Source organism: Tarenaya hassleriana, unplaced genomic scaffold, assembly GCF_000463585.1.
Source record: "Tarenaya hassleriana unplaced genomic scaffold, ASM46358v1 Cleome32, whole genome shotgun sequence".
Classification (NCBI taxonomy): Eukaryota; Viridiplantae; Streptophyta; class Magnoliopsida; order Brassicales; family Cleomaceae; genus Tarenaya; species Tarenaya hassleriana.
Window position 1 is genome coordinate 1,522,711 of NW_010966372.1, and position 20,132 is coordinate 1,542,842.

General features: G+C 40.6%; 5 protein-coding genes, 1 long non-coding RNA gene and 1 pseudogene across 20 annotated transcripts; 4 read left to right on the plus strand and 3 right to left on the minus strand.

Moving 5' to 3' along the window:
• The first annotated feature begins 894 nt into the window (after positions 1–894).
• Positions 895–4,385, plus strand: LOC104821130 (ABC transporter I family member 11, chloroplastic). Of its 6 annotated transcripts, XR_002024499.1 has the most exons (12): positions 895–1,032; positions 1,126–1,192; positions 1,431–1,510; positions 1,623–1,674; positions 1,759–1,892; positions 2,101–2,215; positions 2,301–2,387; positions 2,479–2,527; positions 2,788–2,872; positions 3,180–3,303; positions 3,400–3,464; positions 4,151–4,385. XR_002024499.1 is itself a non-coding variant. In XM_019203367.1 (11 exons), the coding sequence occupies exons 1-10, from the start codon at positions 953–955 to the stop codon at positions 3,256–3,258; spliced, it is 828 nt and encodes a 275-aa protein (XP_019058912.1). In that variant the 5' UTR covers positions 895–952; the 3' UTR covers positions 3,259–3,303; positions 4,151–4,385. The 6 variants fall into 6 exon arrangements, 5 of the variants coding, with proteins under 5 accessions (XP_019058912.1, XP_010550216.1, XP_010550215.1 ...); XM_019203367.1 differs by lacking the exon at positions 3,400–3,464; XM_010551914.2 differs by lacking the exon at positions 4,151–4,385 and having other exon boundaries at positions 3,400–3,515.
• LOC104821129 (protein LAZY 1) lies at positions 3,553–6,272 on the minus strand. Of its 3 annotated transcripts, XM_010551912.1 has the most exons (5): positions 6,181–6,272; positions 6,045–6,111; positions 4,418–5,154; positions 3,956–4,181; positions 3,553–3,732 (listed from the first exon to the last, which is right to left on the minus strand). In XM_010551912.1, exons 1-5 carry the CDS (start codon positions 6,184–6,186, stop codon positions 3,713–3,715), a joined length of 1,056 nt encoding a protein of 351 aa, XP_010550214.1. In that variant the 5' UTR covers positions 6,187–6,272; the 3' UTR covers positions 3,553–3,712. The 3 variants fall into 3 exon arrangements, with proteins under 3 accessions (XP_010550214.1, XP_010550213.1, XP_019058911.1); XM_010551911.1 differs by having other exon boundaries at positions 3,553–4,181; XM_019203366.1 differs by lacking the exons at positions 3,553–3,732; positions 3,956–4,181 and having other exon boundaries at positions 4,382–5,154.
• On the plus strand, positions 5,062–10,480 carry LOC104821128. 8 transcript variants are annotated; one of them, XR_773036.2, is made up of 9 exons: positions 5,062–5,224; positions 5,309–5,437; positions 6,028–6,937; positions 7,126–7,166; positions 7,733–7,826; positions 8,714–8,829; positions 9,052–9,320; positions 9,398–9,933; positions 10,154–10,480. It is a non-coding gene; the product is annotated as an uncharacterized LOC104821128 (long non-coding RNA). The 8 variants fall into 8 exon arrangements; XR_773039.2 differs by having other exon boundaries at positions 9,062–9,320; XR_773038.2 differs by having other exon boundaries at positions 9,253–9,320.
• Positions 10,481–10,639: 159 nt separating this feature from the next.
• Positions 10,640–13,447, plus strand: LOC104821127 (putative pentatricopeptide repeat-containing protein At2g01510). The gene has a single exon (XM_010551909.1). The coding sequence runs from the start codon at positions 10,661–10,663 to the stop codon at positions 13,160–13,162; it is 2,502 nt and encodes an 833-aa protein (XP_010550211.1). The 5' UTR covers positions 10,640–10,660; the 3' UTR covers positions 13,163–13,447.
• Positions 13,448–14,095: 648 nt separating this feature from the next.
• Positions 14,096–16,694, plus strand: LOC104821126 (annotated as a pseudogene).
• On the minus strand, positions 16,642–18,462 carry LOC104821124. Its single transcript, XM_010551908.2, has 6 exons — positions 18,193–18,462; positions 17,714–17,812; positions 17,522–17,630; positions 17,182–17,253; positions 17,034–17,039; positions 16,642–16,935 (listed from the first exon to the last, which is right to left on the minus strand). The coding sequence occupies exons 1-6, from the start codon at positions 18,378–18,380 to the stop codon at positions 16,813–16,815; spliced, it is 597 nt and encodes a 198-aa protein (XP_010550210.1). The 5' UTR covers positions 18,381–18,462; the 3' UTR covers positions 16,642–16,812.
• A 719-nt stretch (positions 18,463–19,181) lies between these two features.
• On the minus strand, positions 19,182–19,805 carry LOC104821136 (zinc finger protein KNUCKLES-like). Its single transcript, XM_010551924.2, has one exon. It carries the CDS (start codon positions 19,786–19,788, stop codon positions 19,195–19,197), a length of 594 nt encoding a protein of 197 aa, XP_010550226.1. The 5' UTR covers positions 19,789–19,805; the 3' UTR covers positions 19,182–19,194.
• Between the last annotated feature and the right edge of the window lie 327 nt (positions 19,806–20,132).

Sequence of the window (20,132 nt, forward strand, 5' to 3'; positions counted from 1 at the left end):
CAACTGATATATATCCGAACCGAATCGAACCGATTAAAATTTTAAATCCGAAATAAATGTATTTATTTAAATACTATTTTTTTAAATAACCGAATCCAAAATATACGAGATTTGATTTATATTGATCAGATTCGGTTCGATTATTTTGGATTTGAAATATTCATACCCAATATGGTATATTATTTTAATCGATTTGATCTAGTTTGGTTATATAGCGGTTGTGTTACGTTCGGACATATTTTTTACAAATTTTTTGAGCGTTTGTGTTTAGGTGTTTATTTGCTAGATTTTATAAAGTACATGTATATTTGGACGAATAAGTTATAAGTATAAGATTTTTTAGGTAACAAAAAAGTATAGGATTTTTTTGTCTAACATTTTAAAAGTACATGGTTTTTTTAGTGAATAAGTATAGGTAAAGGGTTTTTTAAGGGAAAAATATATGAAAATTTCTGAATTTGTAATTTGGTATAATATTAATTTCTGAACTTGTATCTATTTATTCCCGAACTTGTATTTTTAAACTCACTAATTCCTAAACTTGTATTTTTGAACACACTAATTCATAAATTTGCATTTTTGGACACACTAATTCTTAAACTTATATTTTTGAACACAGTAATTTCTAAATTTTAATTTGATCAATTACTGTTATGGACGATTATAAAACTGGTTTAGAAATTACTGTATTCAAAAATATAAATTTAGAAATAAAGAAGTATATCTACAATTTCACGAATTAATATTACACTAATCAAGAATTTTGAGGTATGTTTTTTTTATTTTTAATAATAAAAAAATATAGTTTTTTTTTATTAGGTGGTTTTTTTTGGCGATTTTCCTAAAATTAATATATATAAAATAGTTTTTGCAGAGGAAAAGATTTATGATTCAGTTCTCTGGTAAAATCTCCGCATCCATTGAAGAAATTGGCTGAGCTCAGAGTGTGGGCATGACACTGTCGACGCTTGCGAGCTTCTCCGTTCCCCCCCAAATTGCTGGAATCGACCGTATCCACCCGCCTCAATTATCGTTGTTCTCTCGCTCTTTTGGACTGCGTCATTCTTCAGAGTTCGATTTCTCATCGTGCTTTCTCTCTCTCTTGGTTCTCTGCTTATTCCATAGGCATAGGATGACGTCGCGAAGGTCGAAGAAGGCTATGGTAACCTCGTGCGGTTATTCATGTTTCGAGGTGGGTTTCCACTTCTATTCGTTTTTGTATACGTGTACGTGAGCAGGTATGAACGAATGCTCATGTATTCACGCGGGATTCACGCGTAGTGAACGGGACCTGAATTTGATTACTGATTTTGATGTACATGTATTCAAATCATTTTGATTTTGTTTGCTTGGATCTAGATTCTACACTTTACCCTGTATTTGCGATTGTCAAATGATTGATGGCTGATAGTACTTCCATTTCTGTCTAGGTCAGGGATCTCTGCTACCGTCCTCCAGGAACCCAGTTCAATATTTTGAACGGTGTTAATTTTTCTCTCCGTGAAAACAGGTAACTGGATCTTCATTTCTGTGTTGGTCTCGAATAATGATACACGAAATTGTTTTAGTTTGTTTCTTAATCTTTTTCCGGCACTCAACTTTGTGTTTTGAATCCTTTGCAGCTTCGGCTTGATTTTCGGGAAGAGTGGGAGCGGGAAAACTACTCTTCTGCAGGTCAGATATTCCACTAGTTCTTTATACCTTAAGGTTTGCATTCTATGTCCTTTACTCTCTCCTCTTATCACCATTTGTCCGCAGCTACTTGCTGGGCTAAGCAAACCTACATCAGGTTCCATTTGTATTCAAAGATATGGGGATGACAGCCAACCAAAGGGAGTTCCAGAGTTTCTGCCAGCCGAAAAGGTTGGAATTGTTTTCCAGTTTCCGGAGAGGTAATGCTCATGTTTAGTCTTTCCTTTTCATGGTTTTCTTGAGGGTTATTATTGGATTATTTGTCCTTTTAGCATCTCTGAGCTGTAACTCCATTGGTGATGAAGGCCATTTTGGCCTTGCAGGTCTCACATTCTAGGAAGAGTTGGTCTGATTGAATGCTAGAGAGAAACGACAAATGATGTGTCTAACATAGGTGTTTTTCTCCAGATACTTTGTTGCGGATAATGTGCTTGACGAGATTACTTTTGGTTGGCCAAGGCAAAGGGGTAGGTTGCAACTAAAGGAGCATCTGACCTTCAATCTCCAGAGAGCATTTAAATGGGTATTTTACTCCTCTTGATTTGGAAATTTTGTCTAAATATTATGTAGCACCCCTTCTTCTATTTGCTTTCTTCTCAAATTGCTAGGTTGGATTAGATGGGATCCCCCTGGACAAAGATCCTCAGTTACTGAGTGGAGGCTACAAGCGCCGGCTTGCGTTGGCTATTCAATTGGTGAGAATATCTATATTGTTCTATGATCAATACAAGATAAGACGATCCATTTAGAAACATGGCGTATTCTGCATAATTATTGATTCTGTAGGTTCAAACTCCAGACTTATTGATATTGGATGAGCCCCTCGCCGGTCTCGGTATGAAGTTCATTCTGCCACTTCAGTTTCTTGGATTATAAAATTTGTACTGTATTTTCCCTATCCTGTATTTGTAAAACAACGGTCAACGGTGTGCTGGGTGCCTTTTTCTTTCAATGTTTGCTGCTTCTCATTCCTCAGGAACATGTTTTGTTTCTGAAGCTTTCCCCGAATTCCACCAGCTTATTTTGATCTGCTTTAAACTCATGGAGGTCTTCTATTGTATTGGTACATCTTTGTAATATTGTTTCTGTTACCAGATTGGAAGGCACGTGCAGATGTTTCAAAGCTCTTGAAGCACCTGAAGAAGGAAGTGACATTGCTTGTCGTAAGTCATGACCTAAGGTAAGGTGATTATCTTCCCTTTGCTTCTGTGTATGCGCTGATTTTACGCAGGTATTTTTCCCTTGCGTCAAAAGCTTAGAAAGTGAATTATTAGGTTCATTATGTAAAACAAGTTTCTGAATCTTCAGAGTTTTCATTTATACAATGATTGTCAGACAAACTTACACAATTAATCATTTGCTCATCAGGTTACTTTTCATTTAATGTAGCTTACCTTCAGATGAAGATTTGGACTCCAATTTTCCCCTTTATGATTTACTGTATCTGCTTCTCTGTTTTCTCTCTGTTCCTTTGGAACTTGTCGCAGGGAGTTAGCAGGTTTGGTTGACCAGTCATGGAGAATGGAAACAAGTGGTGTTCTTCATGCAGAACACCTGCCAGTTTAATTCATGACTCTGTAATACTAGTCATGGACGTTGTAGTCAGACCAGGTTTGATTCTGTTGATTCTGATTTTTATTGGGGGTTTTCTTGCGCTCAAGAGCTTGGAACTGTCACTCATCCATTACGCTGGGTTGTCCCTGGTAGGTTTGGTGATAAAGAGGGTAAAATGGCAGGGTTTAACATTTGAAAGTTGTGATATCACATGTCAAGTATGATCCTTCCCTTGGAGATAAAAATTGGTCTGACTCACTGTTTATGAATTTCTTGTTTTAAACACTCCAAATGATTTATATCATAGATCACGCAACCTGTAAAATTTATTATCAAAGATTAACACAAGATTAACTTTTGCAGTAATGTTTTGAATACATCAGCCTTAATCACACAGCAAGCACCCATGCATTGTATAACTGAAAACACACTCGCACAATGTATGCATTTCTTCTGATCCCATTTGCTACAGCTCCAACACAAAGTCTGCAAAACAATTGTGCAATGCAATTAGGTTGAAACAAAAAAGGCATGAATGCCTGTGCTATGTTTGAAATCTCAGAGTACTGGAGTTTAGTTATCAAGCAATTGTTCCGCATATTACTGAGCCTCTTCATTTAGCTCAGATAATGGAAGTAATAATCACATTCTTCCATCAAACATGTATAGAATCATGCAAACATATATGTGTGAATTATGTTGAACTTACACTCTGCATCTGTTTTGATCCAATGTTCTCCATTCCTGGCTGAATCAGAACCTTTTATCTCACACTGGATCTGTCTTTTGCTCATCACATTACTTGAGTTTCCCTTCTCTGAGATTAACCCCAGATAATCTGGTTCTGTGCTTTCTGCAGTTTTCATTTTGCCATTGATTTCCCTTTCTGTTATGGAGTTTTCAGGATGTACTTTCCGATGGAAGATTTGGATTATCTGCATGTGAAATAATTAAGAGCAGACTTGTTAGGAGCACGGCTTGCAACTTAGAGCATGATAGTATACCTTCCTCCAATGTACCATGACGGTCCCTAGGAAAGGCCCACTATGAATCTTGCATCATTTACCTGAAATAATTTACAGTGTATACCTGTTCGAGATTTGGCATCTATCATCACAGACATGCCAAAAGTATGGGGTATTAACAAAGTATATTACAGAAGAAGCCACACCTTTTGGAATTTCTTCTTTGTGGATGGTGAATCAGTTTTTCCACCCGTGGAGAACCTTGAAGAAGAATGAATCGTTTTCAGTAGCTTCTTCATCGGATTTTTTGCAGACCGGTGAGCTGGATTGGTTTGCATCAATTTATTCTCGCACTTGAATTCCGAATTTTCTTGTATGTTTGTTCTCTGAAACAGCTCGCCAAGTGATGCCTTTTCTTTCGTTGCTCCAATTTTTGTTTTTGGTAGTTCAATTGAAGAACCAAAAAGATACCCTTGAAGTGGAAATATTGTTGTCTTGATGTCTTCTTTAGCATTCTCTCCCTCGAGAGGCTTAATGGTAGATGCAATAGTGTTTGCGTTACTGTTCCTTGCTGATGGTTGGTCATGTCCTTCAGCTTCAGCCTCAAAGAACTTTTCCAACTCATCACTAATGAAGTTCAAATCATTCTGTGTCACCTCTGCTTTTTCTTCTATTGGGTTCTCTAGCGACATGCCAAATGTGGGCGTTCCCGGTTCATCCACTGCTGGCTCTCCGCCAAGGGTTCCAATAGCAAGAAATCCGTGAAAGAGCTGACTGATCATCTCATCTTCGAGGTTTTCTTCTGTATTATCTGAGGATTCTGGAAAGGAGCTTTCCTGGAACTTGTTGAGCTGCCTCATGAATTCAGTATTGTATCCGGATTCAGCATATGATGCGGTGTCAGCAAGGGATGAATGAGTCGAAAGGCGGAAACAGTTGTTTCCTGAAATGAAATGTCATCAGAAATGGAATGTTATTCATTTTCAAAGAAGCAATAACAACTTGATACCAAGGTTAGCCATGAATGTAAGAAAAAAAGCTTTTATTTTGAGGGATAAAGAAAATGTTTACTAATTTAATGCTTTTGCAATTGGCAGGTACAAGCATGGATATATCTTGATTTGTTTGTTGGGAAAGCTGCTTGGATTTACAAAATGATGAATCGCTAGGGTCAAATCCAGTGGCTGCGTTATCATGTCAGAGATCGGGTTGCCAGATGAAATTGGGTTAGTTGATATGAATAGATAATGGTCTTTACTGGTTATTTGACTCATACCAAATATATCGCGCCTATGAGCACATGGTCCTAGTTTTTTTTTTCCATGACAGAGTTGGTCATTTATTCCTATCAAATAAAGGAGTTTGATACTAAATCCTCCATGAATTGTTTGGTTCAGAACGCCGAAGGCTATATTTCTCCAATTTGTTAACTATTTGGTGGTAACAGGATCTCTGTTGACCATCATTTTGCTTATATGCGTGGAGTACTTGACGGAAGTCATGTCACTCGAAACAGGATTGGTTCCCAGTTTTTGTACTTGCAAGTGATACATTAGTTGTGCTTGAGTGTTGAGAGCTTAGAATTTCCAAAAAGCCTAACGAAGCTAAACCCAATCATAGATATCAGTGTCTGGAGTTTTGTCCACAGATTTCTAGTTTAAATGTATTTCTAGTCTTATGTTTTAGAATGATAGAAATAAACTTACTAGTTCTTGCATGGATATATGAACTGTGATGCTAAACCACTAGTTTCTCCTTTTTGTAAGGATTTAAACTTGGCATTTTTCGAGATTTGACAAGAAAAGAAACATTGCAGGAGTGCAGTCGAATTACCCGTTATAACATCTTTCCATGGCGCTTTGTTATTTTCACGGAATTTATGACGCATCCAGCCCAGGAACTGCCAGGATGATCAGCCTAGTAAGTCTCAAAACAATTTAACTACGAACTCTGTAGGTTTAGGACGTACCTTCATTTTGTACTTCGGTTTTCACACGAATGGCAATCTAAGAGGAGAAAAGGACTTTAATAGAGAAAACTGATTCCTTGAAAGCTCGTCATAGTTTCTAGCAGTGAGTTGGTTGCTTTGAGTATCTCAAGTCTTTTAGGTGGATGACAGTGGAAACAAACGAGAAGAAGGCTACAAAAACTTTGGTTGGGCATTCTCTATCAAGATCACATCAAAAACAAGTTGGAGGGTCACTACATACATGAGTTGGTACTGTTGTGGTTATGTTTCGTGTACATTTATGATGGAGTAGCTCAAATGGATTACAATCATTGATCTTCTCAATTGCTTCTTGTTGAGTTCACTGTTAAAAATTTGTTTTATATGTATTTGCGTAATGAGCTATTGATTAATATACTAATAGACATGTGAACCATGTAGCTGGACAATGCATGTGCGATGAACTTTCTTCATTGCTTGATCATGAAATTCCAACATCCAATTGTGGTTGAAGCAATATTAGGACCGTTTTATGAGCATGTTCTATGATAGGAAACAGTTTGTCAGTGTTTCATACACTGCTAGAAACTGCACACTTTTGTGTCAGATTTTCCTGTCTTGCATTGGTTAGATAACTCATGTGACAGTGGCTGAATGGAGAGATGTGAACGTTTTTTGTGGTAGATAGATCTTGCATCGGTTTTTGAAATCAAAATGCCGAACAGTTGAAGTCTTGGAACCTTCGTTTATTTTGAAGAGACAGGGGATACATTTTCAGGTAATTTTCATAGAAACCAATTATTCTTTACTTGCAATGTCCATGGTTCCTCGGTTATTTTCTGTTTTGGTTTATTATCAAACCAAATGGAACTCAGGAAGTAAGATCGTTTGGAAATCAAGCTGTGTATATGTAATTGTTTGCATTCCTCAGTATTGTGTTTCATGCCAGAGCTTCGGTTGATGCAGGCTTGAATCGTCATCTAGCAATGTGGGGCACTTCTGTTTCGGTAATATTTTTCTTTTCTTAATAACCACCGGTGCCGATTGAATTCCTCTATGTAAATCGTCTAAACGTTGTGCCAAGAAATTGCTTGAGCTTAGCCAAAAGAGATGGGATTTGAATCTGTGTTGGTTGTCTCACGATCTCTGTTAAACCGTATTCATCAAAGCTTTTGTGTGTGCTTCCTAAGGGATACGATTTTATTCTTATCAACTGACGCCACCCATAAAGTAGAACATGTGATTTTCTAAGCTAAGAGATTGATATCAGAGATCTCAGATCAACTTATTAGACTCAATATATATCTTAGCATAAAAAAGATACTGGAGTTGTGTATTTGTTTATAAACTCTCCTAGTAGATGTAAAAATATCTGAAACGTTAAATTTTATGCAATTTGTGTGCTCTAATATACTTACAACATGCATAGAATGGAACAGAATTATGAGCCTAAGATCAACATTAAGTTTAGGATAGTTAAATAACTTTGGAAATTGGGTTCCCGCAAGATTAATATTTAATATGCACCGAATAACTGTCTACATTATGCAAAAAAGTGAAGTGCTTTTTGCAGGATGTTTTCGGGAGCTCTGTGACTGTGACAAAAAAAAAAAGAGGACACGGGGTTAAGTTGCCTCAGACAACTGAAGCTGTCCAAAAGACATCAGGTACTGTTGTTCTCGTTAAATTATGTGAAACCCGTATATTCAAGTGGAAAAAAAAATATATGATAATGAAAGCGTTGGGGTGTAAGGAGGTTGGGGGGTAAGGAGGAGTGGAGGGATTAGGCCTCTTTGTGTTGGAGGAAACCAACAAGGGACATAGGAACAAAGGGGGGATGGCTTTTGGCTTGGGAATAAATGGGACCGAAGTGGTGAAGGGAACATTACCCACCTGTTTCCTATTTTAACTAACTTACAAATGACTTAAAGTTTTTTTTTCCCCGTGTTTTGGAGTCTTTCAATTGGTAGCAGTAGTATAGTATTAGTACACCTTCCTTTTTCCCCACTCCCATTTATATATGAAAGCGCAGACATTCCATCTTCATCCTTGTCAATCATCATTCAACTTGTCTAATAAAGAAAAAGTATCTAAAAATAGAATAAAATACGTGCAGATATTTTTTTTTGGTTTGCAGTAACTATGTGAAGTTGGAATATTCTAAGCGAGATGTATTCTCAAGTAATGAGTCCTTAGGGCCTCAGGATCTAGGAGTAAAAGTAGGAGTTGGGCTTAAACCCACCTTGCACTCTAGAGTGTCTAAGATACTTTACTTGGTGTTGGTGGTGCAGAAGCAAATATTGAAGTGAACTATTTTGATAAAATATATTTTTTGGAGGTGTCACGTGTGTCACCACTGGCGAAGTAATGGGATCCAAGGGCATATGTCTTTTTTATTCATAACCGGAAATTAAACCAAATTTAGTCACATGTATAAACACTTGAACAAAGAAAACTATCTTTACAAATGATAATTTCATGCCTTGTACTTGTGGAAGTGGAGATATTTTGGATAAGGAAACCTTCCATCTGTTTTTGGGTCTTACTCTACCAGGAAGAAGCCCTTTCGCTGGTTTCCACAAGAGCTGAAGAACACAACTTCAAAGAAACGTTGAGGAAAACGGAGGATGATAAATATGCCAAGCTTTTCAGAAGAATGAATCCTCCCTGGTAATTTCACCTCTTCTTCTTTCAAGTCCCTTGTTGGGCTGAAATGTTGGTCTGTGTGACAGAGTACTGTTATTCAGGCGGCGACTTCATTCTTTAATCTCTTGGTGTTTATTCTTCTTTTGCCGTGTGTTTGTTTAGTTGCGGTTATGTATTTTTCTTTTGCCGGATTTATGGATATTGGTGTTTGAGTATGTATGTATGTATGTATGTATGTATGGGAAGTTGGGAACAGGTGGATGGTGTGAACAAACGGGGGCTCTATTGGAAGTGGTGCAAGTGCTCACTGATTTGAATCTTGTCATTAAAAAAGCTTACATCTCTTTCGACTCCGGATGGTTCATGGACAGTATCTGTGCTCACTCTCTCTCATCTCCGTGTTTCTTTGATCTTATCATACATCTTTCTCTCCTTTGTGATTTTCAGTGTTCAAAGTGATTGACCAAGATGGAAATAAAATCGAAGACACTCAAGTCCTTGATTTCATCCAAAGGGTAAATCGTTGAATTCACCACCATGTTTTTTTTTTATAATTAAAACGCTTTCTTTCGCTCAGCTCAATCCTTTACAGAGACTGGAGAGCAAAGCTGGTTGGCTTACTCTGCCTCTGGGAAGCTCTCTCAGTGTTATGCCCTCCAACCAATACACTGACAGGCCCGGTCTCTTGTCCGAAATCTCAGCTGTTCTCTCCGATCTTAATGCTGCTCTTTGGACTCACAACTCTTATGCTGCCGCTGTGATTCACCTCATCTACAATTCCACTCATTCTGCTACTAAAGACCCTAATCACCTTTCCACCATTGGACAATGTTGTGGGAGCAAACAGCCATTTAAGAAGGGCTAGAACGGCATTTTCTTGTTGTGATACGCAATGGGAGAGGTGGCTGCATCAGACCATGTTCGACGATGGGGCTACGAGGAGGTCGGAAGAGGAAGGACTTGGACCTCGAGGCCTAAACATCATGCTCTTGAACATCGATACACTGGTTTTGACCATGAGGTCGAATATGCAGTGCATGGTGTTCCATACTCCATACTCCATAGCATGGTTCAGAGGCTTATCGGTAAATATTCACGATTTCAGCTGGAGGAGTTTTCAACACGATGGTTAGTGGTTTAAATTTTACACCTTAAACCGTCTTATGTACCTTGCTAAATGTTTGAAACTAAGCCTCCAACAGCTTCATAGTGATCTTCATCCCGCAGCTTCAGGTTAAATATGTGCCAGTGTCGTTTGCAAATGGCAGCAACAAGATTGAACTTTGCCGGATTATGAGATTATTTACACTACATTGTTCATGTGTCTTGAACTTGAATTTTGCTGCAGGAGCTTTACATCGGACATGTTTCCCGTGTCAGACAGTGTCTTAAGCAGCAATTGAGGGAAGAGGACGTATGTTTGCTTAATAGCCTCGTCAAAGGCAAAGCCTCTGGACTTTTGTCTGCACAAAAAAAGAAAACCAGTGATGATATCACTTTGTGAAGTCATCTCTTTTCCTTTGGACAGATTATGTAATATTTTAACCCAAACAAGTATATGTATGAAACAAACAAACATGCGTGCATATTTCACCACCTTTGTTGTTGTATGTATCAGCTCCATTCTGGTATGTACGACAGAATTCGCGAGTTGTTAGGAGATTTTGGTAACATCCATTGACTATCTTTCTACCTAATTGGGAATTTTCGATTTACGAATCACAATACAAAACAATGGAAGCAGACCAGGGGAGGGGGAATCGGTCATCATGCAGTGTGTGGGCTCATTGAGCCTTTTCTACAACCCTATTTTGGGTTTATTGGGCCTTTCCTAGAGACATAAACAACCGACGGAATGCGAGCTCCTTCGAATGAAGGCTTCCAGGACGTAGGTAAGCCTATGAGACGATACTGCAAGCATGCTACGGTCTGTTCCAGACATCTTGCGACCCTCCGGCAGCCCTCGCCGCCGGCAAATTTCGGATCACGTACTGATGCTCGTATCATCAAAACTGGGTTCGACACTAATACGTGTCGCGCCAACTTTCAGCTCAATGATCTGATTAGGATAGGTCAAGTTTCTCAAGCACACAAGCTGTACGATGAAATGCCTTCCAAGAACACCGTCTCGACGAACTTGATGATCTCGGGATACGTGAAACTGGGTGACCTTTCCACTGCCCGAGCGTTATTTGACACTTTGGTGGATCGATCCGCGGTTTCTTGGACGATTTTGATTGGCGGGTATGTGCAGAAAGACCAGTTCAAAACAGCCTTCGAACTCCTGCGTCAGATGTGCAGACACTGTACGCCTCCAGACGACGTGACGTTTGCAACACTTTTGTCTGGGTGCAATGATCCATCTTCCGCCAAGCTGCTTCCTCAAGTTCACGCTAGCGTTGTTAAGTTGGGCTGTGATTCCTTCCTCAGTGTTTGCAATTCTCTGGTTGATTCCTACAGTAAGATTGGCCGTCTTGATTTGGCTTGTTCGTTGTTCGAGGAAATGCCCAAAAAGGACTCTGTTACCTTTAATGCACTTATGACAGGGTACGCGAAGGAGGGTTTGAACGAACATGCGATTAGGCTTTTCATGGAAATGCGAAACTCGGGTTACAAGCCTTCAGATTTCACGTTTGCTGCGGTCCTGTGCGCTGGTGTGGGGTTAGACGATCTAGATTTTGGTCAGCAAGTTCACTGTTTGGCACTGAAAATGAACTTTGCGTGGAATGTATTTGTTGGGAATGCATTGCTTGATTTCTACTCGAAGCACAATAGTCTTCTTGAAGCTGGGAAGTTTTTTTATGAAATGCCGGAGTTGGATTGTGTTTCTTACAATGTGATGATCACAGGGTACTCATGGACTGAGCAATACGAAGAATCTCTGAAGTTGTTCAGGGAATTGCAGCATATGGGATTTGACAGGAGAAGCTTCCCATATGCAACGGTTTTGAGCATTGCAGCTAACTTGTCGTTCCTGGAAATGGGTCAGCAAGTTCATTGCCAGACCATTGTGACGACAACAGATTCAGTCCTTCCAGTCAGGAATTCTTTGGTGGACATGTATGCAAAATGTGACAGGTTCAATGAAGCTGAAATAATATTCAGGAATTTATCACAAAAGAGCACGGTGCCGTGGACAGCCCTTGTCTCGGCTTATGTTCAGAAAGGGCTTCACGAAGAAGGGCTAAAGTTGTTCAGCGAGATGCATAGAGCAGGCATAAGAGCAGACCAAGCAACTTTTGCCAGTGTATTGAAAGCGGCATCAAGTTTGGCTTCTGCTTTAGTGGGGAAACAACTGCATTCATTCATAATCAGGTCAGGGTACATGGACAACGTGTTCTCAGGAAGTGCACTTGTTGATATGTATGCAAAATGCGGTTCCATCAGAGATGCAGTTCGAATCTTTGAAGAGATGCCTGGGAGGAATATAGTTTCCTGGAATGCATTGATTTCAGCATATGCTGAAAACGGAGATGGGGAAGCAACAATTGATGCTTTTGCAAAGATGATTCAATCTGGTTTCTGGCCAGATTCAGTCAGCATGTTGTGTGTTTTGAACGCATGTAATCATTGTGGATTTGTTGAACAAGGAACACAGTATTTTGGAGCTATGTCTCAGATCTACGGAATTACTCCAAAGAGGGAACATTATGCATGCATGCTGGATTTATTCTGCAGAAAAGGAAGATTTGCAGAAGCGGAAAGCCTGATGGAGACAATGCCATTTGACCCAGATGAAATCATGTGGTCTTCGGTTTTGAACTCATGTCGAATTCACAAGAATCTAGAATTGGCTGAGAAAGCTGCATTGCAGCTCTTCAGTATGGACAAACTCAGGGATGCTGCTTCATATGTGAACATGTCCAACATTTATGCAGCTGCAGGTCAATGGGGAAATGTTAGCCATGTCAAGAAAGCAATGCGGGAACGTGGAATCAAGAAGGTTCCTGCTTATAGCTGGGTTGAAGTTAACCACAGGACTCATATCTTCTCTTCTAACGACCAGAGGCACCCGAAGAGGGATGAAATTGTGCGAAAGCTCAATGAACTCACAGCTGAGATTGAAAGGGAAGGGTACAAGCCTGACATGGTGGGCTGTGCGTTGCACGATGTTGATGAGCAGATGAAGATGGAGTCGCTTAAATTCCACAGTGAACGTTTAGCGATTGCGTTTGCCATTATAAGTACACCAGAAGGGTCACCGATCGTGGTAATGAAGAACTTGAGGGCATGCGCTGATTGCCATTCTGCAATAAAGATTATCTCCAAGATTGTCAAGAGAGAGATAACGGTGAGGGATTCAAGCAGATTTCATCACTTTAGGGATGGGGTCTGTTCATGTAGAGACTACTGGTAAGATGGATATTATGTACAAACATGTTGACTTTGTAACAGTTGATGATGAATCAAATATGTCAAAAAGATTGGTTTCATATGAAAAGTAAAGAACAGAACAATGAGGATCTGCTGCCTGGAGAGGTGATTCACAACGATTGGGATCAAAAGCATATAATGTAGGCAGATGCTACTACTACACTTGCTAGTCGTCCAGTTCCAGGATGTCTGTCTCGAAGAAGGCAAAGTGGAGAGCCCTCACACACTGCTCCGCTTCCTCATCATCCACTATCAGTGAGATGTTCACCTGAACCCACATTTAAAAATATCATGAAAAGACAAAACAATTGATATAAATAAATAAAATGAATTGCGGAGAGGGCTCAACTCAACAGTGAGTAATGGAGTCAAGGCGCCGCCTCCGCAGTAAATAGAACGTGCGAAATAGTTAGTAGTACGCACGCGCCTGTTTGTTTGTGTGGCCCTCCTTCTTCCCCAATCCATCTTTCCCCTCCGTCCAGTTTGACCGGACGGCTGCTATGCCCTCTCCGCTCTTGTTAATTTTGGATGAACGATTGCTGTTACTTGATTAGGTAGAGTAGAGCTTGAGATGGAACATGATGCGAATCAGTAAATCTAATTCTGGTCAAAGAGATATGAAAGATCTGTGTAGTTTGATTATAGCTAAACTGGAACACGGTTGATTCTAACAATCAAGAGTCCTGTACACCACCAATCTGTTACAGGATTATTTTTTTTTGCCACACAAAAATTCTCCAGCCTATTATTTGTCTTCCTTTTTATCCTTTTGACCAAGCTTTAGAAAAGAAGGGGAAAAAATAAAATGGGCCTTCATGGGTCAATGGGCCCAATAGAAAACGACATGGGCCATAAATACAAAAAACTATAAAACGAGTAATATAATGGTTATTTGAAGATTGCAAAGAGAACCGGCACCGCGCCCATGGAGTCCCCCAAGAATTCCTTCATCCCAAGCTTCCTCTATTCTTCATCTCCTTCGTCTCGGACTTTCCTTCTGGATCAGGTCACCCCTACGCCAACACTGCCTTCGCCTCCTCCAATGTCGATACATCTCCCCCGCCTGCGATTCTGTCGAAGAATTGCTTCCTCATCGCATCTCCCTCTCTTCCGCCGAAGAAGATCGAGATGTACTCTCCTGCGTTCTACGCCGCCTGTACCTTCGGTGGTATCCTCAGCTGTGGTCTCACTCACATGGTCGTCACCCCTCTCGATCTCGTCAAGTGCAACATGCAGGTACCTTCTTCAGATCCCCTGTTTCCTCGCTTTTTGTAGCTCTTCCTTGTTTTTTCTTTCCTTCTCCCATCCCTCCGGTAATAAGATCTGCGTTTGAAGTTGTGTTCTAGTTTGGATCGATCTCTGCTCTGTTTGTTCGCTGTAGATCGGTTGTTAACTCTCCAGCCTTTTATCATTTCGACAGCTCAATGGATATTTGATTTGTATTACGAGGGGTCCGAGAATTTTCTTTGCTATATTATATTCAGACTTCGGGATATTTGGTTTTGCTGCCTAGCTTGTACGTATTCTGTTTTTGTATATGTCTTGATTATTTGTATGTCCCTATTCTGGATTCTGGAATCAATAGTACTTTGAGGTAATTAAGATTTTCCAATATGCTAGACCCTTTTCCGCCTTTTTTCGTATGGTTGGTGTCTATGTAGTTGTATTGGGTTTACCTTGCTATCGTCTAGTGGGCTACTACATATGAATCATCTTTGACTTTGAGCCTCCCTTAGTAGATTAGAAGAAAGTAGATAAAAATAAACAGACACTCTCTTATGCAAATGGTATACTTTGCTGTGCTTAATCGAGGTTTATAATTTGTATTCTTTGCCTTTCAGATCGATCCTGCTAAGTACAAGAGCATCTCGTCTGGCTTTGGAGTTTTGCTCAAAGAACAAGGAGTCAGGGGGGTTTTCCGTGGATGGGTTCCCACTCTGTTAGGCTGCAGTGCTCAGGGAGCCTGCAAGTTTGGATTCTATGAGTTCTTTAAGAAATATTATTCGGACCTTGCTGGACCCAAGTATTTTGCCAAATACAAAACCCTCATCTACCTTGCCGGTTCTGCTTCTGCTGGTGTTATTGCTGATGTGGCTCTCTGCCCATTCGAGGCAGTGAAAGTCAGGGTTTAGGATTTGCAAGGGGAATGTCTGATGGATTTCCCAAGTTTGTCAAGTCTGAAGGTGTCGGCGGGTAAGTTTGAACTACCAATATGATGGTAACATCTGTTCCCAACAAGCCCTTAACCCGCTGCTCTAGCTAATTGTCCACCCTTTCCAAGTGTGATTTCTATATTATGTATGGCCGTGCCTAAGGGCATATTGGTTGAAGTATATTCTTTTTTTTTATCAATCAGTTGATAGCTTGGAGGATTAAAAAACATCTATTGCTTTCCAATTGGCTGTTTTTTTTTAATCTGATTTGCTTTTCTCTTGCAGCTTGTATTATTGTGTAAGGGTCTTGGTCCACTCTTGGGACGTCAGACTCCTTGTAAATTGTGGATTCTACCTTATGACCTATAGCATAATTAATATGACTCCTTGAACGGTGAGATGGGCTTTTGTTGCAGACACTATGATGAAGTTTGCTTCTTTTGAGACAATTGTGGAGATGATCTACAAGTATGCGATCCCCACACCAAAAGAGCAGTGCAGCAAAAATCTGCAACTTGGAGTAAGTTTTGCTGGACGTTACGTTGCTGGAGTGTTCTGTGCTGTTGTTTCTCATCCTGCAGATAATTTAGTGTCCTTCCTCAACAACGCTAAGGGAGCAACTGCGGCAGATGTAATTTAGTCTCCATCAGGCTTCTTCACGTCTCAATCTTGTGCTAACTATGGGTTTATAGACATGACAGCCGCCCTATTTGCATTGCATTAGAGAAAAGAGTGATAAGTAGGAATGATAATGTGCAGGCCGTGAAGAAGCTTGGGCTGTGGGGTTTCTTCACACGAGGGCTTCCTCTACGCATTGTAATGATAGGGACACTGACGGGTGCACAGTGGGGTATCTATGATGCTTTCAACGTATTCGCTGGCCTGTAAGATAAGATCTCTCTCAGCTAGCTTTTATTATCACCAAATGCCCGCAATGGCTAATGCAAATCACTGTGACACAACCACGGGAGGTGTTGGTCCAGCAGTTGCTACTGTCGCCAAGGCCCAAAATGATGAAGATGGCCTTTTACGTACAGTAGGTCGATATGAGTCGAAAGTAATTTATAGGGTTTTTAAAAGAGAAACTGGATTTTGCTGGAGAGCCTGATTCGTAGTCACATCATTTTTTGTTTTTTTTCCCCTGATTTTCAGTGTGATGCGGCTACTAAACGCAGCTGTAGTTCATTGTTTCATTGGGCGAGGAGGCGGCGGGCCCAAAATCTTTCTGAGAGGCCTGTGATTTACAATTTTCTGGTTCCTTCATATTATAACGCAAAAGCCCTCAAGGCAGCAGTCGACTTCTTAAAGAAAAGAAAGGTGATGAGACCAATCAACAAACACCACCGAAAACGACTGACAGCGTAAAACTAACTCATCAAACAGTAGTCCTCTGTCTGCAATTGGAAACTTTCCCTGGCTGAACATCAACACAAGCAAGTCTAGAAACCGTAAGATAAGCATACAGGCCCCAACCATCAACTTAACGCTTCTTCTTGCTGCTCGCTTTCGCTGCGCTGGACTTGGACGGTGTGGCTATCAGGTAGACAAACATAATCACTATTGATATCACTGAGATGAGCGATCCGTATTTTGCCAGCAACCTCTGCAACAGGCGAAACACAGTAGAGTTTCACAAGTAAGACACGCTTGCGATTTTTCTTATTATTACTACTAGTACTACTACTTGACGATCTTGGTCACCTTAGCCTGAGAATATTTTGGTAGCCCCAACAGCAGCATGCACAGAAAAAAGAATGCAAGAATGAAAATGCAAGTTAATAGTGATAAAAAGGGCAAGTATATGAAGGAGAGAAATGTTGTTCAGTTAAGGAATAGGATAAGAATCTACCCAGTCAAACTTCTTTGCAGGAGGTCTCTCAGCAAGGACATCTAGAGGGAGTATTGGAGTTGAGTATGCTTCCTACAATCAATAAAATTGGATTGCGTTCACACAGCCCAGAGAAAAACATCAGCTGATGAAGGGAAGCTAATAAGAATGATAAATTGGGGATTCATCACATTAGTCAGTCGTGGATACGGAAAATGAGGCATCTAGGGTGCCTTACATTTCATACCTTTTTTCCTTTTCACAAAAATCTTATATCTAAAACTAGGGTCCTAAAAGATACACAAAGATGCATTTCATCCCAAAGGACATATAAGAAACACTTCTTTGAGAATGATCAAACCTGAAGAGCAGCCTTTGTTGGGATGCGGAAAGTAACTACGGCGGGGGCACCGTAGTAGATTCCTTTTGCCTTGGCCTCCAGTTCAAAAGAATGAGATAGAATGCCTCCCCTGAAAGATCGGATTAGCAAGATAAAGAAAGCAAAAGCAGCTATAAAGCCATTGAGAGTAAGCCAGGGCGGGATGGTACTCACGCATCAAGTCTTTCCCACGAACTTGAAATGTTTCCGTTAACAACTTCAAACGTGTCTTTATCCCAGCTACTATCTGTCAGGATCACGTCATACGCCGTCCTGAAAGCTCACAGACAAAACAAATGTATATATGATACCTTAGTAACAATCATGACATAGAATTCTTCACCCAAAGGCTATATTAAGTGATCGGTCCGCACTTACGAACAGCATCATCACACACACAATTATACAATGCAAGCTATGAACATATCAAAGTTCAGGCCAAGTTAGAACTTAGAAGCGTGTTTCTAATCTAGATTATGTTCCCTAATATAACCACCGCTAATCAACATCTGCACGCCCATCATCACATCTGGCAACAATTGGCAATATGTAGAACAATAGATCCATTCTTCTCGTGCAAAGAAAATAACAGAAGAATTAACACCCGATCCAGCAGTAAGAGAATAGATCAAAAGGAGAAGAAGAAAACTGACGAAGATCCTTGGTTGTAGATGTCGATGGAGACGGAGACGCGTTCGGCACCAGATTTGAGCCTGTTGAGACTCGCTTTCTTGTGGACCACCATGAACGGAACTTCCGTGGTTGCAAATGAAGTTGAAACAAGCATTAATACCGCTATGGCAGATGTCAGTAGCTTCGCTGTCGGGATCGCCATTGACATAGCTCTTCTCCGTTCTAGGTTTAGGCAATGAAACGGGAGGAGGCAAGCAGATGTGATGTTTTTCTTCCGTAAAATAGAAAACAAATAAAATAAATAACATGAGAGAAGTATATACATATAGAGAGAGAGAGAAGGCCCATGGGCCTGGTTCTTAGAGAGTGCATCCAAAAGTGGGTGATAATTATGGCCCATTTGGTAAAGAAATCCTCATTGTTTAATCTCTCTCATGGGACGAGAGAGTATCATGTTTTATGCTCTCTATTGACCTCCTCAGCTGACCTGGACAATCTATGGATGTGGATTATATTAATTAATTAGCAAACTTATTTGCCCAAATCTATGTGGTGGGATATAATGCACATGCCCAGGAGTTTTGGTGAGGATTCTAATACATAATAGTTGATTAAATGTTACAGATAGGAAAACATATATAAAAGGAAGAATAGAAGAGGGGTAGCATTTTAGAGCTTCAGCCAAGTATTATCTGTACTGCCCCTTCATCTTCACATTCACTATTTTAACTACTATACTTTACCTTTTGTAACACCAAATCCATTGACATTACCTCCAACATCTTCTTTTTACGTCAAGTTTTGTTTATACTTCCATATCAGGTGCATTTTTACCATTGTCTTGCGTAGCATGTATATATGTATCAACACGGCACCGAGGTTCTAAATACATATCATGTCTCTTCCCAATTAAACATTTCTCTTCCTTAAGATCGCATATCCAAACCTAACTCCAAAGTTCATATCACAAACGACGACCAACAAAACAAAACAAAAAAAGGGGCAAGAAACTAGTGCTTCATTCATAAACGAAGGGAGAGATCCAGAGATTCGTCTTCACCCATACGATCATCATGCGACAATGTGTACCCGTAGCCATACCCGTATGGACAACTCGATCCTCCCATCGGAGGTTGGGATTCCGTGTAGTACTCACCCACCCTTGAATGCTGATCCAACTCTTCCCATGGCCCACTGTGATCAGCCATGGCCGCTGAGTTCGAACCCATCCCTAAGAAAGCTTGTGGGTTATGGTAAAAGCAGGTGAGTGGTTGAACCAAGCTGGGTTTGTGGTCTTCGTTCGCGTTGTAGATGCCGCTGCGACGGTCGGAGGGAACAGATGGCGTGCTGATGCCGAGGTTGCGGCGAGCGGCGGCGCGCTCACGTTTGTGGGCGTTTTGGTGACCGCCGAGGGCTTGAGATGTGTAGAACTTGCGAGGACAGTACTGGCATGAGAATATTCTGTGGTGACTCGGCGACGGCGGCGACACTCCCATTCTTCCGGCGAGGGCGTAGGAAGACGTCGAGTGCCTCTTGTTTGCTGCGGTGGGTCGTTGCTTGGAGCCGGAGCTAAGGTGGCGAGGAAGGAAGTTGTGGAGAGATGGTGGGTCCGCCATGGATGACCCTCGGAGAAGAAATGAAAAAAAAGCTTCGCGAGTGGATGTTGTAATGGCGGAGTGTGTGTATATATATGTAAATATGGGAGACGAGAAGAGAGAGAGAGAGAGAGAGAGAGAGAGAGAGAAAGAGAGAGAGAGAGATGGAATAAAAAGCTGTTAGAGAGGAGGGGTTTATGTAGGGGTTTAAGGTGTCTCTCTTTGTTTGTTTGCGTGGATGGCTGCAGAGAATATCTCTGCCGAAATTACATTTATGTCCTTACATATCCCGAAAATGCCCTTCCGTTTGTCTTCAACCTTCGGACCTCCCATGCATCTATATATATATATATATATGCTATATG

Bases quoted from the DNA above. Each gene is read 5' to 3' on its own strand.
- LOC104821129 (XM_010551911.1), bottom strand. The intron at 5,155-6,044 runs GTAATTCGACTG...ATTTCATTTCAG, and splicing joins ATGGAAAGATGTTATAACGG to GAAACAACTGTTTCCGCCTT. The intron at 4,182-4,417 runs GTGTGGCTTCTT...TTTCACATGCAG, and splicing joins CAAAGAAGAAATTCCAAAAG to ATAATCCAAATCTTCCATCG.
- LOC104821124 (XM_010551908.2), bottom strand. From the start codon at position 18,380: ATGTCAATGGCGATCCCGACAGCGAAGCTACTGACATCTGCCATAGCG. The intron at 17,813-18,192 runs GTCAGTTTTCTT...GTGAGCTTTCAG, and splicing joins ATCTACAACCAAGGATCTTC to GACGGCGTATGACGTGATCC. The intron at 17,254-17,521 runs GTTTGATCATTC...TATTGATTGTAG, and splicing joins CAACAAAGGCTGCTCTTCAG to GAAGCATACTCAACTCCAAT.
- LOC104821127 (XM_010551909.1), top strand. From the start codon at position 10,661: ATGCGAGCTCCTTCGAATGAAGGCTTCCAGGACGTAGGTAAGCCTATG.
- LOC104821130 (XM_019203367.1), top strand. From the start codon at position 953: ATGACACTGTCGACGCTTGCGAGCTTCTCCGTTCCCCCCCAAATTGCT. The intron at 1,675-1,758 runs GTCAGATATTCC...ATTTGTCCGCAG, and splicing joins GGAAAACTACTCTTCTGCAG to CTACTTGCTGGGCTAAGCAA. The intron at 1,893-2,100 runs GTAATGCTCATG...GTTTTTCTCCAG, and splicing joins GTTTTCCAGTTTCCGGAGAG to ATACTTTGTTGCGGATAATG.
- LOC104821136 (XM_010551924.2), bottom strand. From the start codon at position 19,788: ATGGCGGACCCACCATCTCTCCACAACTTCCTTCCTCGCCACCTTAGC.